This window comes from Aureococcus anophagefferens (genome assembly GCF_000186865.1).
Source record: "Aureococcus anophagefferens unplaced genomic scaffold AURANscaffold_11, whole genome shotgun sequence".
In the NCBI taxonomy this organism is placed as follows: domain Eukaryota; class Pelagophyceae; order Pelagomonadales; family Pelagomonadaceae; genus Aureococcus; species Aureococcus anophagefferens.
In genome coordinates, this window is record NW_008705571.1 from 564,131 (window position 1) to 583,887 (window position 19,757).

At 72.9% G+C, this 19,757-nt stretch overlaps 3 protein-coding genes across 3 annotated transcripts; 2 read left to right on the forward strand and 1 right to left on the reverse strand.

Annotated features, from left to right (window-relative positions):
- Positions 1 to 11,389: 11,389 nt before the first annotated feature.
- On the forward strand, positions 11,390 to 13,288 carry AURANDRAFT_64669 (hypothetical protein; the record flags this gene model as incomplete). Its single annotated transcript, XM_009039325.1, has 1 exon — positions 11,390 to 13,288. The coding sequence occupies one exon, from the start codon at positions 11,390 to 11,392 to the stop codon at positions 13,286 to 13,288; it is 1,899 nt and encodes a 632-aa protein (XP_009037573.1).
- Positions 13,289 to 14,385: 1,097 nt separating this feature from the next.
- On the reverse strand, positions 14,386 to 14,553 carry AURANDRAFT_9441 (hypothetical protein; the record flags this gene model as incomplete). The annotated part of the gene is made up of 1 exon (XM_009039497.1): positions 14,386 to 14,553. A coding segment is annotated over one exon (168 nt), but the record flags the coding sequence as incomplete, so codon positions are not given.
- Positions 14,554 to 15,418: 865 nt separating this feature from the next.
- Positions 15,419 to 16,063, forward strand: AURANDRAFT_64670 (hypothetical protein; the record flags this gene model as incomplete). Its single annotated transcript, XM_009039326.1, has 1 exon — positions 15,419 to 16,063. The coding sequence occupies one exon, from the start codon at positions 15,419 to 15,421 to the stop codon at positions 16,061 to 16,063; it is 645 nt and encodes a 214-aa protein (XP_009037574.1).
- Positions 16,064 to 19,757: the final 3,694 nt, after the last annotated feature.

Consider the following 19,757-nt stretch of genomic DNA (forward strand, 5'->3'; position numbering starts at 1 on the left):
GCGGGCTCGCGCGGCGGCGGGCGGCGCGTCGTGAGCCATAGCCCCGTCGCGCGGCGTGGAGGCCCACGGTTATCGCTGGGCTTCGGCTTCAAGCCCGACAACAGTGAGCAGATCCGGCACGCGCGCAAGCTGCTGTTTTTGGACGTCGACGGCGTGCTCAACACGGAGTACTGCCGCCCGCGCGACGCGATCCACAGCAAGCTCCTGAAGCGGTTGGGCGAGGTCGTCCACTATAGCGGCACGAAGATCATACTCTCGAGCACCTGGCGCCTTCACCCCCAGTATCGCATGAAGCTGTTGAGCCGCTTGGAGAGCGTCGGCGTCGACCGGCTCGCGGTGCTCGACGACACGCCGCAGCTGCCGTTGAAGATGGGTCGCTGGCCTCCGGCGGAGTCGAATCGCGCCGAGGAGATCGCCGAGTGGATCCGGACGGCGAACGTCCGGCCGGACCTCATCTGGGTCGCCGTCGACGACCTCGACGTCATGAACTCGCCCCACGCGCCCCTCTTCGACGGCCACTTCGTCCGGACGTCGCGCGAGTCGGGCCTCTCCGCGGAGTGCCAGGCGCAGCTCTTCCGCATCCTCGGTCCTCGGTAAAATTAGAAAAAGCCGCTCAGACGAGCGCCACGTCGCTGCAGGACGCCCAGATTTGCGACGTGCCCTCGCAATCCCATCGGAACCCGAGGACGTAGCGCCCCGCCGGGAGATCTGCGGGCACGACGACCTCGTTCACGATCACCGGCAACACGAGCCCCAGCGTGTGGTTGTCGCTCGAGCCCCAGCAGGTCTCGTCGCAGCCCGGCGGCGGCGGGAACTGGGGCGCGCCGCACTCCCCGTTGCCGGAGGATTTCAAATGGCAGGCCGGGATGGGGTTCCGGATCCACGGCGCGCCGTCGCTGGTGACGATCTGGGCCGCCATCGCGACCTCGCTCCCGTTGCCGAGGCGCAGGACCTGCTTCGAGCCGACGTCGAGGTGGTGCGCCCGGAAGCACGCCTCCGTGAGCGGCTCCTCGGCCGGGCACAGCCGGTACGCGAAGCCGCCGCCGTGGTTCGCCGCGATGCCCCAGCTCACGTTGACCGTCGCGCCTCGCGACCACGTCTCCACGGGCTCGCCGGCGGGGAGTTCCGATCCTCGGTCGCCCCATTCGTGCCCCGGCGGCGGATGTCCGCCCGGCTTCGTGTTGTCTTTGAAGGCGCCGCCCGCGACGCCGCACGCGTCGAAGACGTCGGCCTTGCCGGGCGACCGCCAGGGGTGCGTCCGCGTCCAGTCCTCGGGGTCGCGGCCGTCGACGTTGAACGTGCGGAACTCATCCGGCAGCGTCGGCGCCGTCGCCGCGTCGCAGTGGTCGACCAACGGGTCTCCGGTGCAGTTGCAGCCCGCCGCGCAGCCCTGGGAGAACCACTGGCACGAGTAGCCCGCGCATCCGCCCGTCCAGTAGTCGTCGCCCGTGACCGGTAGCTGTGCGCACGCGCGCTGGCGGATCTTGTACGTGACGACGGGCTCGGAGCAGTCGCTGAAAGGCGGGTACTGCGTGACGTAGACGAAGTCGCCCGTTTCGTCGCGCGAATCCGTCGCGGCGGCGGCGGTGCAGTTGTTCTCGTTCGCGGCGCAGTCGACGATCCGCCCCGGCGCCGTCGGCGCCGTCGCGCCGAAGCGGTAGGTCGGCCGCGATTGCGTGACGGGATTCGGCACGCAGACGTGCGCGGGATAGCTCTCCGTCTGGTAGCCGCCGCCCGCGGGGCAGAGGTGCTGGTTGTGCGTCGCCATGACCACCGTCGACGCGTTCGCGGAGAATGTGACGCCGTAGGCGATGTAGCCCTTGGACGCCGGCTCGGCGTTGCGGGGTTTGGGCGCGCTCGTGCTGCCGTGGGCGTGCACGGCTGCGACGATCGACGAGAAGAGGAGAAAAAACACTACCTGTGCTCTCGGGGCTGCCATAGCCGTCTCCGGCGGCCGTGTTGAACGGCATCCTGAATTCACCCTGCCGGTGGCGCTGCCCGCTCGTGCGATGGAGCGTTTCGTGCGCGGCTTCGAGGCGTTCGCCGAGCACGCCTCGGGCAGCGGGGCCGACTTCCACGTGACGGTGAAGTTCGAGAACGCGGAGATGGACGTTGAAGGGCGGGTCCTGCTCCAGACGATTGTGTGCGGCGGCGACCTTAACGCGCTCGTCAGTATCACAGACGACGGTGCGATCGTCGAGAAGGAAGGGTGGGCGACGCGCCTGTTCTTAGCAGCCCAAAATTCTTGGTTGTCGGTGATGAAATGGCTCCTCGAACACGGCGCCGATGTCCACGTTGGCTTCCCCAAACCCGGATTGACGCCGCTGCACGGCGCGGCTATCCGAGGCCACCACGACGCGGCGGTCATCCTGCTCGACGCGGGCGCGCGAGTCGACGATCGCGAACAGCATAGCTGGACCGCGCTCCACTACGCAGCTACGCAGAATCGCCGAAAGGTATGCAAGCTCCTCCTGAGTCGCGGCGCGTCGCTCGACGCGAGCACGCGGGATGGCAGAGACGCCGAGGCCGAAGCGCGATCCGCCGGCAATACGGCCACGGCCGACCACCTCGCCGCGGTTCGCGCCGCGGGCGGCTGGCGACCGTACGTCGCCGCGCAACGGAAGCCGTACATCGACGCGCTCCTCACCCTCCGCGAGCGCCTCCCGGCCCTCCGCGATCGCGGCCGCGCGGCGTCGGCTTCGAGCGTGCGCGCGCACGAGCGCCTCTTCCTGGAGACGCCCGCCGACGTGTTCGGCCACGTCCTCACGTTCTGGCAGAGCGACCGCGACCCCTAATGGCCCGGATCCCCTAACGGCCGAGCACCGTCAAAGGTGTCGACTTCAACATTCGACCTTCGGCAGCTGCAGCTGTCCTCAAGTTACTTCGGGCTACGGGGACGCGCGGCCGCGCGCGGGCGACTTCTTCGCCGGCGTCTTCGCCGGCGACGTCGCCGGGGACATGGCGGGGGAGAGGAGCTCCGCGACCTCCGCGTCGAGGTGCGCGAGCTCCGCGTCGGAGCGGTGGCTGAAGGGCGTCTTCGGCGGCGAGTCGGGCTGCATGTGCGCGTTCAGCAGCTCGTTGGCGTCGAAGGCGTGGCCGCCCGTGCCGCGATTCTCCGCCTCGATCTGCGCGCGGTGCTCCTGCGCGTCGCGCTTGCGCCGGCGCTCGAGCAAGTTGCGCCGCCACTCCTTGCGGCGGATCTTGTCGTCCTTGCCGGGCTTGGACGAGAAGCCCGCCGTCGACGTCGACGTGTAGTCCGTGTAGGTGTAGTACGTCTTGCCGTCCTTGCCGGTGCTCGTCATCCAGCCCTTCTTCTTCTGGCCCCACGTGCGCGGGTCCGACTCGTCGCCGCGGACGTTGCCCGTGTAGAGGCTCTTGAAGGGCGCGGAGCCGGGCACGTGCGCCCATCTCCAGCGCTTGGGGCGCACGTAGGTCGACGGGAAGGCGCGCCGCATGTAGCGACGCATGCACAGGGAAAAGTACAACTTCGTGTCGCTGACGAGCACGCGGACGAGCACGGTCCGCCCCGCGTGCACGCGCACCGTCGTGCTGTGCGACGTCCGCCGCTGGAGGAAGAACGTCTCGGCGCCCGTCTGCGGCGCCTCGTCGTGGGTCGCGTGGGCGCGCTCCGCGGCGTCCTCGGGCGTCTCGCCGCTCGCGCTCGCGGACGCCGCCGTCGCCGCGGGCGTGACGGCCGCCGTCGCCGCGGCCGCCTGCTCCGGCGCGAGGATGTCGATGATCTCCCACGACCGCGACGCCGCCACCGCGACCTGCACGTCGGCGTGCGGCGGCGCCTCGGCGGTCCCGAGCGTCGCGACGTGGACCTCGAGCTCGCGCGCGTGGTCCAGGGAGAACGTCTCCTGGCCGATCCACTCGCGCGACGGCCTCGCCGCCGCGGAGGACGTCGCGCCCTTGTAGCGCCCGGGCGCGGCGGCGACGGCGACGCCGCGGAGCGTCTCGATGGGCACGGGCTTGCCCGTCGTCTCGAAGCAGACCTCGAACTTGATCTTGGCCGTCGTGCGCCGGAGGAGCGCGCGCACCGTCGCGCGCCGCGGCTGGAGCTCGACGGAAGCCGTCGGGGCGGAGCCGTCCTCGTCCTCGACGGCGTCGACGCGGCGCGGCCGCGTCGGGGCGGCGCCGAGCACGGGCGCGTACGTGACGTCGAGCCCGGCCAGCTCGTAGCCCGGTCGCGTCGCGCAGAGCGAGACCTTGGACACGTCCGTCGCGCGGAGGCGGACCGGAAAGCCGGGTCCCAGATACACGTGGGCGTAATGCGGAGCCGGTTCGAGCTTCAGCCCGTTCAAGATCCAGTCGCCACCCACGAGCGGCGCGGAGACCTCGACGCCCTCGCTCGGCGGGCCCTCGGACGCGAGGACCGCGGCCACGACGGAGACGGTCTGCTCGCGGAAGTCGAGCCAGCGGCGGGACATCCGTCGGATCGTAAAGCGCATGAACAGCGGCTCGTCGCAGATCTTCACGCGCAGCACGGTCGTCGTCTGGGCCATGAGCGGCAGCGTCGCCGTGTCCGTCTCGCCCGCGTGCTCCTGAAACGAAGACCGCTTGCCGTCGACGAGGACCTCGACCTCCAACGTACAGGTGTACCCGCGGCTTCGCACGAGGTCCGTGATGGAGCGCACGTCCCGCGTGCCGAGGACCATGATCTTGTGCTGGCTCCCCGGGTCCAGGGCCACCACCTTGCGACGCAGCAGCCGCGCCGCCAGCCGCGCCGACGCGTCCGCGTGCGTGCCCGGCGCGGGGCCGTCCTCGTCGGATTTCGACGCCGCGAGCGCGGCTTCGGCCACGAAGCTCATCTTCGACGGGCGCGTGGGCACCAACGTTTTCTGCGCTGCGTGCTCGCGCAGGTGGCGCCGGTGCGGCTCGATGAGGTCGCGCTCCGGTTTCCCGGGGATCGCGGGGCCCAGGTTCAGGAGGTCCATGGCGTCGAGCGGCGCGCGGAGGCCGTTGCTCTGCCACTGGACGTGGACCACGAGCGTCGCGAGCTTGGAGCGGAACATGCGCGACAGCCGGTTGCTCAACCAGAGCGCCGTGAGCCGCTTCCAGAGGGCCGAGTCGTCGAGGAGGATCGTGACCCACGTCGTCGCGTTCGCGGAGGCCCGCGCGGCGAACTCGACGGACTCGTGGTCCTCGGCGTCGACGCAGTCGGCGACCCAGGTCCGGTCCGGCGCGGCCGCCAAAGCGAGCGCCTCCTCGTCCCACTCGTACGGGGGGCTCGCGAGCACGCCCGCCACGGCCCAGCCGCGCGTGCGCTCCGCCACGACCAAAGCGTCCGTCTCGGGCGCCCGCTCGCGCGTGCCGACGCCGGGCACGTGGATGGGCACGCCCTCCGTGGCGTTGTCCAAGTCCCCCGCGACGTCCAGGCGGATGCCCGCGACGACGAAGCGCTTGGCTCCGAGGAGCGGCGCGGCCCGCGTCGGGTCCGCGCGCCAGGCCGTCCGGACGATGACGTGCGCCGGCTGCTTCTCGAAGGTCACGGTCAGGAAGCCCTCGGGCGGCCGACCCTGGCGCGGGCCCGCGACGGCCACGAAGCTCTTGAACATCCTCGATTTCGTGGAATTCGGGTTGCCCATGGCCACGGTCGGCACGACGCCGTGGCGCCCGGACCGGGGCGACTTGCTGTCGCTCGTGGCCACGTGGTTGACCAATTGGGGCGTCGCCGGCAGAGGCCGCGGCCGCCGGAGCTGGAGCGACGTGCCGTCCATGTCCTCGCTCTCGATGAACGTGTAGCCCGGCCAGAGGTTCCGGCCCCGGGCGACCGACGTGAACTGGCAGCTCGCCTCGCGCGACACGCGGAACACGCAGCCGCCCGCGCCCAGGTCCACCTTGTCCAGCGGCGGCGCGGGGTCCCACGTCGCGTTCCCGAAGAGCCAGCCGTCCGAGGCGTCGACGAGCGGCCGCCCCGCGTCGTCGTCGTCCCCGCCCGTCTCGACGCCGACCGTCGAGCCCTCGCCGTAGTGCTCCAGCGTCCCGGGGTCCACGAGCCACGGCGCGACGGTCACGCGCGGCGCGGCCGCGTCGAGCGGCAGCGCGAGCTTGAGCTCGCGCGTCGCGCCGCACTCGAGCTCGAAGAGGTGCGGCCCGCCCAGCGGCGTGCCGTCGGCGAGCTTGACGGCGATGCGCACGACCTTCAACGCTTCGAAGCCCGGCAGGGGCACGTCGACGGGCTCGACGAACTCGGGCGCCGTCGCGGCCCACTCGTCGCGGAGCGCGTCGGGCGCGACCAGCGCCTTCTTCCACGCCTCGTCCTCCTCGTCGTCCTCCTCGTCGTCCTCCGCGTCGCCGTCCTTGGACGGCTCGAGCGTGACCGTGACGTCGCCGATGAGGCCCGGCGCGATCTGCTGCTTGCTCACCTCGTCGTAGATTCGCAGGTTCATGAGCGCGGCCTGCTTGCGGAGCCGCACGTAGAACAGCGGCGGGAACTGCCAGCCCGAGGCGGGCCAGCGCTTGTCCGCCGGCACGAGGATCTCCTCGCGGGGCGACGCGCGCGGCGACCGCGACGTCGGGCTGCCCGCGCCGCGGCGCTCGCGCGGCGACGACACGGCCGCGCAGGGCTCGAGCTCCCAGCCCATGGGCGCCGCCGTCGCCAGGAAGCGGATGCCCGCGGCGCGGTGGACGACGAGGCGCACGCGGCCCTTCTCGAGCGCCGCGGCCTCGCGCGCGGCGCGCGCGAGGTCGCCCCACGCGGACACGGCGGACGCGGCCGCGAGGGGCGCGCTCACGTGCAGGAGCGCCGCGAGCCAGCCGTCGGGCCCGCCGTCGAGCTCGTCGCCCGTGACGGCGTCGAGGGGCACGACGGTCACGGCCGCGGGCGGCGGCACGATCGTGAGCCGGAGCGTCGTCGTCGACCCGGACCGGAGCGGCGCGTCGAGGTGGCAGAGCGCGCACTTGGGGTCGACGCCCGTCGTGTTCGTCGCGTCCACGTCCTCGAAGGCGAGGGACCCGGGCTTGGCGACCTGGGCCCGGCTGCAGGACACGCCCTCCGTGAGCGCCAGGACCATGGGCCAGCGCGCGTCGGGCGTCCGGCCCGGGATCGCGAGCTGCACGCCCGCGTCCGTGAAGACGCCGTCGGCGAGCACCGACGCGCCCAGCTTGAGCTCCTTGAAGACGTCCTCGAAGTTCAGCTTCGCCGCCGGGTCGTCGGCGTTCGTGAGGACGACGCGGACGGTCGCGAGCTGCTTCCGGAAGCGGAGCGTGACCTGGCCCGCGGCCTCCTTCCAGCCCGGCAGGGGCCAGCCGACGCTCGCGGGGATGAGGCGCACGGTCGCGCGCCGGTCCTCGCCTCGCAGGTCCTTCCAGAGGTCGTCGTCGGAGTCGGGCTCGTGCTCCGGCAGGCCGCCCTCGCCGTCGACGTCGTCGTCGTCGCTCTCGCTCTCGTACTCGTAGCCGACGACGAGGTCCCGGGGCAGCACGACCGTCGACTCCGGGTCCGTGACCGTGATGACGACGCCCGCCGGCGCGTTCGCCTCGCCCTCGCGGCGCTTGGGCAGCGACAGGCTCTGCATGGGCCAGCCCGCGCGCAAAACCGCCGCGTCGGCGTCCGCGTTCTTCTCGCGGTCGGGAGGCGGCGCGCCGCCGGCCCGCAGCGCGAGGCGCGCGGCGAGGCGCCACTTGGCCTTGGCGCTCGCCTTGCCGAAGGCGGACTGCGCGCGCGCCAGGGACGCCGTCTGCGTCGCCTCCTCGGCCGCGTTCGCCTCCGCGTCGTCGTCCTCGAGCGGCACGTACTTGCCCGGCGCCTCGCGCCGCACGCGGACGATGGGGTCGAGCGTGTCCGCGTAGACCATGGTCAGCGTCACGGCGACGGCGGGGCGCTTGAAGCTGAGCTTCAGGCGCGCGACGGCCGGGCCCGGCGCGGACTCGTCGTCGTACGCGAGCGGGATCGCGCACCGGACGAGCGTCGTCCGCGCGAGGTACGCGCGCGCCGCGGCGACGCCCTGGGGGTCGTCCCCGAAGCCCATGAGCCGCCGCGTCGTGTCGTCGTCGCCGCCGTAGTCCATGGGGTCGACGACCTTGACCTCCTTGGTCGTCTCGCCGAGCGCGATGCCCTCCTCGAGCCGCGCCCAGACCCGCAGCTCGCCGTCGGGCTGGCGCCCGGGGATGGGCACGTCGATGCCCGCGTTCTCGGCGTCCCACCAGCGGTCCGCGGCGTCGGCGTGGCGCAGGCTCCGCGCGCGGAGCTCCTTGTCGACCTTGAGCGCGATGAGCGGGTTCAGGTTCGACGGCACGACCGCGGCGGCGAGCGCGACGACGGCCGAGCTCAAGGGCCGCGCGTCCTGGTCCAAGATCTGGAGCTGGAGCCGCGCGGGCAGCTTCTTGAAGAGGACCTTCTGCGTCGCGTGGACCGTGCCGACCATGCCCGTGGCCTGCTCCTCGGGCCCGAGGTCGAACTTGATGTGCTTCGGCAGCAGGACGACGGGCTTCTCGTGGCTCGTCTGGGCGTAGCCCCGCAGCGCGCTGCCCCCGGCCTTGACGGAGAGCTGGGCGCCCGTGAAGCAGACGACCTGGACGCCCTCCTGCTCGCCGTCGCCGGGCAGCACGTGCTCGCCGGGCCGCGCGCCGCGCGCGAAGGACACGTGCGGCGCGAACCAGTCCGCGACGGCGCCCGCGTGGTGAACGACGGCGCCCGTCGGGTCGTCGTAGACGGGCACGACGCGCACCGTCGCCATGCGGCCCCGCGTCTTGAGGTGGCGGTGGTGCTTCGCGCACTCGCGGAAGACGACGGGCCCGGAGCACGACGTGCCGCACGCGCGGTGGCCCCGGGGGTTCGCGGGCGGGCCCTCGGACGTGACCCAGCCGTTGGCGTAGACCGTGTCGATTTGCCCGCTCGGCGGCTCGCCGCCGTGGGCCTCGCCGGCCTTGGCCGTCACGCGCTGGCCGCCGAGCTCGCGCCGCACGTGGTGCTGGTGGATCGTGTCCCGGTAGATGCCCTCGCAGACGCGCGCGCCGGGCGTGTGGGGCCAGCTGCACTCGTAGCGGTCCGTCGCGCCGCCGAAGAAGGCGCTGAGGCGCGCCATGGCTCGGTGCTGCGTCGAGATCTCGACGAGGCCGTTCTCGATGCCGTGGAGCGTCGACGCGCTCAGGAGCGACGTCCGGCTCCCGAGCCGCGCCGTCGTCGTCGTGCCCCCGCCGAAGGCGATGAGCGTGCGCGACCGGCTCCGGCCGAGGGCCGGCGCGTCCTCCGCGGCGGCCTCGCGGCGCCGCCGCGCGGCGGCGGCCGCCGCGGCGCCCGTGCCCGCGGCGGGGAACTTGCGCGCGTCCGGGCTCGCGGGGGGCGCGGGCCGCGCCGCCGGGTCGCCGCCGAGCGCGCCGTCGACCCAGGCCGCGGCCGCGTCCATGCCGAAGGCCGCGTCCGGGCCCGCCTTCTTCTTCTTCCGCTTCTTGCCCTTCTTCGCGACGGGCGCGCGGGACCGGCTCGAGCCGCTCCGCCGGCTGCCGTCCTCGTCCGCCGCCGCGGCGGCCGCCGCGAGGTCGCCGAGGTCGCCCGCGGCCGCCGCGGGCTCGTCGGCGCCGCCCCAGGCCGACACGGGCACCTTGGCGCCGACGTGCTCGGACCCGTCGGTCTGGCCCCGGAGCACGCGCACGAGCGACGCGAGCGTCGCGTCGCGCCGCAGGACGTACTCCGCCACGGTCCGCGTCGGCAGCCAGCGGTGGCTGCTCTGGCGCGCGGTCGTGAGCCGCACCGTCGACGTCTCGCCGGGGCCCGCCTTGGCCGCGTCGTCGGCGTCGTGCGCCTCGAGCTCGCTCAGGATCACCTGGAGCTCGCCGACGTCGAAGGCCTCGGCGCCGGCCCGCTCGTCGACGGCGACGACGGAGCCGCCGGACAGCTCGACGAAGAGCACGAGCTTCTCGTTCGTCGGGTCGTCCGTGAGCACGGCGCTCGACGGCATCTTCTCGAACCAGTCGAAGCCCTCGAGGGACCGGCACATGTTCCGCAGCCGCACCTGGAACGAGTTGTGGGTCTTCGACGGCTTCTGGTGGCGCGCCGCCGGCTGGGCGCTCTGCACCGCGGCGGCCGTCATCGTTTTAAGAAGTGTAGATGCAGCAGCACGCGTCTACCGTCCTGATCAGACGCTGCCCATGACCATGATCATACCGTCCAACCGACTTCAACTTCCTGGATTCGAGGTCAATGCTTCTCACTTGCCGATTCGCGAAGCGCGCATGGCAACAAGCTCCGAGCAGTGAGAGATCCTGTCGGAGCAAATGGATTCAGAGGAAGTCGACGATGTGCCGTGGGCGCCTGGACCGGTAGCGCGACAGCGCGCGCTCGAGGGTCGGCTCGACGCGGCGCTGGCGACGAAGGGCGACATTTCGACCCCCAGCTTTGGACATCTCCCAATACCCGTCATCCTCGCGTGCTGCGGCGGGGAGACGGTCGCGTGCGACTGCGCGGCGTCCTACACTGCGGACCGCGCCGCCTTCCTGCTCGCGTCCGTCGTCGCTACGGACCGCGCCGCCGCCTCGCGGGCGTCGGCCCTCTGGGAAGGCCTCTGCGCCGCGTACGCGCGGAGCGTCGGCGGGCGGATCCTGCCGCGGCCGTGGAGTGGCCGCCAGACTTGCCGCTGGCGCGACGAGCTGCTGCTCGCGGTACGGCTCGAGATCTGGCCCGAGCCGCGGGAGCCGCCCGTCTACAGCGACCTCGAAATCGGTGATCCCGACGGCCTCTGCTGGCATTCGCTGCAGCCGGCCATGATCCCCGACTACATTCGGGCGCTGCCGAGCTTCGTCTACCGGCTCTGGAGCGACAACATCGAAGACGAGATAGACGAGTGCGAAGACGAGCTCGTCTTCTGCTTCTCGGCGCTCTGGCGTATGACGAACGACCAGACCCACCAGCTCGACGCGCTGATCAAGTGGCTCGACGTGGGCCTCGACACGACCTGCCTGGAAATCCTCCGCTATCACACGTTCAGAGAGTTCCTCGACGCGGGCCAGAACTATTTCGTGCCGTAACCTCCCCGGCGTCCTTCGTTTCGCCTCGCGCAACGTCGCCGCGCGCAGGTACTACGCCGCCGCGATCCTCGGGACGCTCCTCGCCCAGGACCTCTGGCAGCACGCCAAGGGCCCGGCCGTCGCAAAGCGCCTTTTAGACGGCGGCTTCCTGGACGTCGCGCTGTCGCTCGCGCGCGGCGCGCTCTCCTTCGAGGAGCAGCGGCTCGGCGCGCGGCTCCTGCACCACATCTGCTCCTTCGACGTCGCCGCCGCCGCGCTCCTGCGCAAGCCCGAGGCCGTGCCCCTGCTCTGCCACCTGTCTCTGACAACGGTCGCGACGGTCGTGTGCTCGTCGCTCGTCGACGGGCGGCTCTGCGGCCACGTCGTCGACGTGCTCCGCCAGGACAGCGCCGCGCGCGCGCGGCCGCGGATCATCTCGGACATGCGGACGCTCGAGGCCTGCGCGCGCCAGCTCCTCGACATTCTGGCGCACAAGGCGCGGAAGCTCGAGGGCCGCGCGCTCCGCGACGCGCGCGACGCGTTCGCGCAGCCGTGCGTCGCGGCGGCCATCGCGCACGCGCTCGTCGACTGCGCGCCGGGCACCGTCGACAAGGCGCTCTGGCTCCTCGAGGGCGTCGCGCGGCTCCTGGGCCCCGCGGAGGGCGCGCGCCTGGCGCCGCTCGCCGTCCCGTTCCTCTTCAGCGCGCCGGGCTGCCCCGCGGACTTGGGCGTCGACCAGCACCCGGAGCAGCGGAGCCTCCTCGCCGCGAACGCGCTCCGGTCCGTCGCCACGCCGGCTTTGCTCGAGATCCCCGGGGCGGTCGAGGGCCTCGCGGTCGTGCTCGAGTGCGACTACGCGGAGCCCGAGGGCACCCGCGGGCTCTACGAGCGCAAGCCGACCAAGGGCGCGCGGTCGCTCCGCTACCGCCGCGTCGCCGAGACGACGACGGGCGCGTTCCTGCACCCCGCGCGCGCGGCGCTCGAGGCGCTCGCCGTCGCCGTCGGCGCGTGCGAGGACGCCGCGGCGGCGGCGACGGACGCGGCCCTCGACGAGGCCCGCTACGACGCGATCCTCCGCGACGCGGCGCCGGCGAGCCCGCGCGCCGTCGCGGCGGGGGCCGCGCGGCGCGCGCTGGACGAGGACCGGGCGGCGGCGACGCTGCGAGGCGACGCGCTCAAGGCCGCGCGCCTCGCCGCGCGGCAGGCCTTCAAGAAGGCCGCCGGGAACGCGGCCGCGGTCCGCGAGGCCGCCGAGATGTGCCCGCGCCACCGGACGTGCGCCGAGGACCGCGCGAGCATGTGGGCCCGGCTCGCGGACCTCGAGTTCCAGGCGAGCCGCGAGCTCGAGGCGCTCGGCGAACCTGGCCGCGCGATCGAGGCGCTCGGCGCCGCGGCGCGGTCGCGCATCCGGAGCCTCAAGCCGCGCGACAAGCGCGACGGCGTCGCGACGCACGCGCTCGTGCGGCTCTCCGTCGCGGCGGGAACGCCCTGGGCCGCGATCATGGCGAAGCATCTGGAGGCCCGCCGCTCGTCGGACCCGGACACGGCCGCGCGCGCGAAGAAGGTCCTCGACCCGCAGGACATGCGCTACCTGGGCCGCGCGGACCGCGCGTCGCCGCCGGGCGTCGCCGCCGTCGACGCGGTCCACTGCTGGCTGCCCGTGATCCAGGAGTGGGCCCGGGCCTGGATGCTCTCCGCGCTCGTGTCCGAAGGGGCCGAAGCGATGGACGGCGACCTGCGGTCGAAGACCTGCATGTCGCACATGAGCTACGACCGCGACGCGTTCCTCCTCACGCACCTCGCGGCCCACGCCGCGGACACGGAGGCCGAGTGCGTGCTCCGGTGGATGGGCGCGCCGACGGCGGCGAAGCGGGCGAAGCGCATCGTGCGCGGCGTGCCCGCGGGCGCCGAGCGCGACGCCGCGGCCGCCGCGTGCGAGGCGCCGGCCGTCCGCCGGGAGATGACGCGGAGCCGCGCGCTCAACGCCGCGCCGCCGCGGTCGGCCATGAACACGGAGGAAATCCAACGCGACCTCAACCTCTGGCGCTCCAAGCCCGAGTTCGAGCGCCACGCCTACGGCGAGGACGACCCCGAGGACCTCGAGCGCTTCGGCCGCAGGTACGACGCCGCGCGCGCGCGACGGCTCGAGCCCTGGTGCGACAAGTACGGCTTCGAGGACGACGCGCTCCGCTACGACGACCCGCCGTCGGACGTCGAGGTCCTCTGGGACGGCTACCTCGACGAGCCCATCGACGCCGCGATCGCCGAGAAGGAGCGCATCGAGGCGATCCTCGCGAGCGACTGGGACTCCGGCGAGAGCGACGACGATACCGCGACCTGAGCAGATACGCGCGTAAGCCATTGTGAGAGCGACGACGACGGCGATACCGCGGCGTAAGCAGGCGTGCTCGCGTAAGCCCATTATGGCGCGTCCCCGGGACCACCGTCGACGACGCAGGTCTCGTGCTCGAGCCAGGGCGTCGCGTCGTCGGCGACGGCGCGGATCTCGTCCGCGATGGCCGCGTCGTCCGCGCCCGCGGCGCGGCGGCCCGCGATGAAGTCCGAGGCGTCCTTGGCGCCGCCGGGCATGAAGGCGACGCAGGCGTCGACGCCGGCGTCGCGGCTGAGCTTCGGGAGGACCTGCTCGCAGAGGCGGCGCACGGCCGCGGCGCCCGCGGCGTCGCCGTCGAGGCAGAGGACGACGCGGCGGCTCGGCGAGAAGCGCGCGGCGCGCTCGAGCTGCTCGGGCGAGATGCCGACGCCGAGGCTCGCGACGACGTGCTCGACGCCGACGTCGTGGAGCGCGAGGACGTCGAAGTAGCCCTCGACGATGATGGCCTCGTCGCGGTCCGCGATCGCGCGCTTCGCGACGTCGAGGCCGAAGAGGCACGCGCGCTTGAGGAAGAGGGGCGTCGCCGGCGAGTTGACGTACTTGGGGCCCCGCGCCGACGCCTCGTCGACGTGGCGCGACCCGAAGCCGCAGCAGGCGCCGGACGCGTCGCGGATCGGCAGCACGAGCTTGCCCGCGAAGCGGTCCCAGACGCGGCGGTCCGCCGGGTCGCGCCGCGGGTAGAGCACGCCCGCGGCCGCGAGGTCGTCGCGGTCGAATTTCCCGCGGGCGCCCGCGAGGAGCGCGGACCGGTCGCCGCCCGGCGGCGAGAAGCCGACGCCGAACTTCGCGGCCGTCGCCGCGCGGATGCCGCGGCGCGCGAGGTACTGGCGCGCGCCGCCCGCGCCGCCGCCCCGCTCCGCGAGCTGGGCCGCGTAGAAGGCCGCCGCCGCCGCGACGGCGCGCCGCATGGCCTCGACGTCGGACGCGGTCTCCTCGGGCGACGGCGCCGCGGGCTTCTCGCGCGGCGCCGCGCCGCCGCCGACGGCGCAGATGCCCGCGACGGCCTCCGGGAACGTCGCGTCGGGCCGCAGCTCGCGCCAGAGCTTGATGACGTCGCCGCCCGCGCCGCAGCCGAAGCACTTGTAGAGGCCCCGCTCGCTGTTGAGGGAGAAGGAGGCCGTGCGCTCGTCGTGGAACGGGCAGAGCGCCCACGTCGCGGCGCCGCGCGTCTCGAGCTCGAGGCCCAGGTGCTCCGCGACGGCGACGATGTCCGTGTTCCGCGCTTGCTCGACCGCCTCCGGGGAGGCGATGGGGGCCTTTTGTTGGGGTTGCTCTAAAACGAAACGGCGCGTGCATCGCGTGTGTCGTTGTGGCATTTTCAGGAGCGCATGCGTCGCCGCCACGAGCAGCAGCGCTCGACGCGCCATTGCTAATCGTTTGGGTCGAGTTTCAAGCCAGCGCCGCGGGTGGGCAGAGGTCTACGCGGTCGGAAGTGGCTCAATATGCTGTTGACATCGCTTCCTTGGCGCGGCACTTTGGCAAAGATGCCGAGATGTTGCCGCGAGGAGCAGCCGAGGCCATCGGCGTCGGCGAGCTGGGCGCCAACTCCGTGATCAAACGGAGGTTGCTGGCGTCTGAGAGACGCGCGAAATCAGCTGAGAGACGCGCGAAGTCAGCTGAGAGACGCACTATCACCGATTCTCGCGAGTCTCGCCTCTCGATCAAGCGACCCGAAGCCGAAGCGGAAGTCAAATGGACCGTAACGGAGATCGACCGCGCGAGCGCTCGAGGCCGCGCGATGAGCGCGACCATCGGCCGCGCGACCGCGACGACAGGCGGCGAGACGACCGGCGAGACGACAGACGCCGCGACGATCGCGGCTACGAGCGCAGCCGCCGCTCTCGTTCCCGTGACCGCCGCGACCGCCGCGGCGAGAGGCCGCGCGACGACCGCCGCGACGAGCGGCGCCGCGACGAGCGCAGGCGCTCGCGGTCGCGGGACCGCCACCGCCGCGGGCGCGACGATGACCGGGGCCGGCCCGCGCGCCGCGAGGAGAAGCCGCCGAAGCCGGAGAAGCGCGACGACTCGTCCAAGTCGCGGAGCCTGTCGTGGTCGCCGCCGCCGGCCGTGCGGCGCCAGATGGCCGAGGCCAAGGCGCGGAAGAAGCGCGAGGCGGCGGCCATCGCCGCGGGCGAGATCCAGCCCGCGCAGAAGTCGGGCAAGTTCTGGGACGGCTTCCGCTGGGTCGAGCACACGCCGGCGTCGCAGATGCCGTCGAACCCGGCGACGCGCAAGGAGCGGCGGCTCTACGTCGGCAACCTGCCGCAGACCTTCGACAGCGAGCAGCTCCGCATCTTCCTCAACGAGGCGCTCCGGGCCTGCGGCGCCATCCCCGCGGGCGTCGACGAGGTCGTCGTGAGCTCGTGGGTGAGCCCGGACAAGAAGTTCGCCTTCGTCGAGCTCAGCACCGTCGAGGCGGCGACGACGTCGCTCGGCCTCAGCGGCATCACGTGCATGGGCTGCCAGCTCAAGATCTGCCACCCCAACAACTACGTCGTCGGCGCGCTGCCGGGCACGGGGCCCACGCTGCCCGCGCAGTACGCGGCCGCGGGCATGCTCGGCCAGGTCGGCATGCCGCCGGGCGCGGGCGGCGCCGAGGGCGGCGTCGCGGCGCAGCCGGGCGCGTCCTACGCGCCGGGCTACGGGCCCGACGCCGCCGCGGGCAACGAGGAGTTCATCAACGCGGCGCTCGCGGCCATGGCGAGCGGCAACCCGCCGGGCTGAGCGGCCGGCGACCGACGCCGCGGCCCCCGAAAACCAAGAAGCAAGGAAGCACCGACCGAGGATCTGGGCCCTCCGCCGCCGAGGAGGAAGGAATAACGCCCCTTACTACCGCATTTGTCGCGCGGGAAGGGCGGGTTTCGCGGATCCGCGTCTTGCAATTGCCGGCAAGTCCGGGTTTTGCGGATCCCGGGCCGCGTCTTACATGCCCTCCGCGGGCCGCCGAGGCTCCGGAAGGCATACCGCCTCTTGCTACCGACTGGGACAATAACGCCCCTTACTACCGAATGTCGCGCGCCGGGAAGGGCGGTCGCGCGTGGCGGTTTCGCGGCCGCGCGGTCGCTACCACGCGCGGTGGTTTCGCCGGGCGTTCGCGCGCGACGCGGCCGCGCGGTTCTCGGCGCGCTCCATCTGCTTGACGAGCTTCTCGAGGTCGATGTCCTCGAGCGCGCCGTCGTGGAGCGTCGGCCGCAGCCCCAGCGTCTTGACGTGCTCGCGGAACGCGGCGGCGTCCGTGCGGCGGCGCGACGCCCTCAGCGCCTCCTTTGCCCTGCGGCTCGGCTTCAGCGTGACGACGTTGACGATCTCGCCCATGCCGTCGTCGTCGAAGACGAACTCGCCGCTTTTGATGGGCGTCTCGGGCGGGGACTTCGTCGGCGTCATGTTGCTTGTGGACCTGATCTTCCTCGACGACTCTTTGTGTGCCCCGCGTCCGAAAGCACGGCCACCGCTCTTCTCGCGCGCGCGCGCGCACGCCGCCGCTCAGAGAGCTCGAGGCAGCCCTCGGTTACAAGGCAGCTCAATTTATTGCTGGGAAACACCACTTCGTTGCCTCGATGTTGCCCTCGAGCAGTCGTCACGATGAGGCTTCGAGCCCGACCTAGTTGCGCTGTTGCATAGACGTTAAGCGGCTTCTCGACACGACACAACTACTGCTCCGCATCGATGCTCCGCCGTCCCGACGACGCCACGGCCACGCTCGTGCGCCTCGTCGCCGGCGGCGCCGCGGCCTTCGTCGACGCGCACGTGCTCGCGGCGCTCCTCGTCGCGGCGCGCGTCGCCGGCGTCGCGGCCATCCCCTGGCGGCTCGCGCTGGCCCCGCTCTTCGCCGCGTCGGCCGTCGCGGCGCTGACGCAGTGGCGGTTCCTGTCGCGCGTCGCGACGCTGCGGCTCGTGCAGCCCGCGCCGTTCGGCTACGGCGCGCTGCAGCGGGGCGACGCCGCGGCGACGGTCATCCACGAGGACGCGCTGCCGCTCGCGCGGCGCGGCGTCGTCGGCGTCGTCGCGTCCGTGCCCGCGCTCGCGCTCGTCGTCGCGGCGCAGGTCTTCGTCGCGCTCGCGGTCGACCCGCGTTGGCGCGCGCGGCGGCGCATGCTGCGGCGGAGCTGCGTCTGCGCGTGGGTCCTCCAGTCCGGCGCCGTGCTCGCCGCGGGCCTGCTCAAGGGCCGGTCGAGCGACCCGGCGTGGCGCGAGGTCGAGGCCGCGCGCGTGCGCCCGGGCCCCTACAAGTGGAGCGGCCGGCTCGGCGCGACGTTCCAGCTCCTGCACTGGCTCGCGCTCTCCTGCGCCGTGCGCGCGCTCTCCGGGACGGGGTCGCGCGCCAAAATCGGCGCGGTGCTCGCGCCGCTCTGGGCGTCCGAGCTCCTCCTCGTCGCCTCGCTGCTCGTCGTCGCGAGGAGGCACCGCAAGGGCGTCTACCGCCTCGACGGCGCGCAGCTCGCTTCCGCGGCGTCCTACTGCGCCGCCGCGGCGCTCGCGGCCGCGGGCCAGGCGCTCCTCTTCGAGCGGCCCGGCGACGGCCCCGCGCGGCCCGCGGCGCTCCTCGCCGCGGCCGCGGCGGCCTTCGGCGTGCCGCTGCGCTGCGCGCTCGCGCGCCACGCGGCCCAGCTCTGCGCGTCCCGCGGCCACTGCGAGCCGCTGCCCCTCGCGCGGACGGCCGAGGGCTTCTGGGCGCCGACGGGCGAGAAGGCGTCGTTCTGGTTCCTCCTCGGCTCGTTCAGGCGCGTCCGCCGCGACCCGCCGCCGGAGCGCTACGGCGAGCGCTGCGCCGCCGCCTGCGCGGCGACCTGCGAGACGCACTGCGCGCCCGCCGTCGAGCTCCGCAGCAGCTGCTGCAGCAGCGCGGGCGACGACGGCGACGGCACGCGCACGCCCATGGTCCCGAAGCGGCCGCCCGCGGAGATCCGCTCGTCGCCGCTCCTCCTGGACGCCGAGGAGAAGTCCGAGGAGGTCCGGCCACAGCCGGCGGCCGCGCCCGCCGACGACGACGAGGAGCGGAGGCCGGACGACGAGCGGAGGCCGCCCGAGGCGAAGTCCGAGGAACCGTCCGAGGCGAAGTCCGAGGAGCGGAGGCCCTCCGAGGCGAAATCCGAGAGCGCTGTCAGACGGTCGTTAAGTTGAAATCATGTTTCCGGGAAACTTGACCACTTGGGAAGCAGCCCCGCGCTCTCCGCCGCCGCCGCCGCAGACGTCCGCAGCCATCTGAAGCAGCCCCGCGCTCTCCGCAGCCGCCGCGCGCATCCATCATGTCGAGTTGGATGAAGTCGTTAAATGACGGCGCGAAGAAGGTCGGCGACGAGGCGCACAAGCTCAAGCTCAAGGCCGAGATCGCAATGCTGGAGACGAAGATCTCGAGCTACAAGGAAGAGTGGGGCAAGAAGACGTTTGACAAGTACGCCGTCGGCGACATGAACGGCGTGACCGCCGAGCACCAGCGGCTCCAGAAGCAGATCGCGATCACGATGGAGAAGATCGCCGTCAAGAAGCGCGAGCTCGAGACCGCGCCCGTCGTCGTGAACAGCGTGCCCGTCGCGACGCCCGTCCAGCAGACCATGAACGTGACGGTGCCGCCGAACGCGGCGCCCGGCCAGCAGATCGCCGTCGTCTTGCCCAGCGGCCAGAGCCTCCAGGTCGTCGTGCCGGCGGGCCACGGTCCCGGGAGCGTGTTCCAGATCCAGATCTAGCGAATGATGTTAAAAGGGGCGCGTGTGTGCAGGTGGTTTCAGAGGAGGCCGTTGCCGCGGGCCCACTCGGCCGCGGCGCTCGTCTTCGGCGCCTTCTTCTTCTTCTTCTTCGCCGCGGGCTTCTTCTCGTCCTTGGCCTTGGCCTTGGACCGCGGCGGCGGGTCCGGCACGCGCGGCACGATCGTGTCCGGCGCGACGTCGTCGTCGCCGCCGCCGCGGCGGCCGCGCTTGGGCCCCGCGGCGGCGGGCGTGCCGCGCTCGACGACCTCGACGAAGGGCGCGAGGAGCGGGTAGTGGTCGAGGATCGCGTTCGGCGCGAGGTCGAGCGTGCTGAAGCCGCCGTCGTCGAAGCCGCCGACGACCTTGGCCGGCGGCGGCCGGGCCTTCTGCTTCGGCGGCGGTTTTTTGGCGGCGGGCTTGGCCGCGCGCAGGCCCTCCTTGCGCGGCGGCGCGGGCGGCGCGGGCGGCGGCTTCTCGGCGCGAACGGCGGGCGGCGTGAGCGAGACGAGCCACAAGGAGTTCTGCCGGGGCCAGGTGAAGAAGTGGGCCAGGGCGTGGCGCTTGGCCTTGCCGCCGATGGTGTTGAGGATGTCCTCGGCGCGCGTCGGGAGCGCCTTCGACGGCTTGACGAGCTTCACGACCTGGGCGGCGTAGAGCAGCGCGTCGACCTCGTACTGCTTCCAGGCCTCGAAGGTGCGCACGAGGCGCAGGTAGATCGCCGCGGCCTTCTCGCG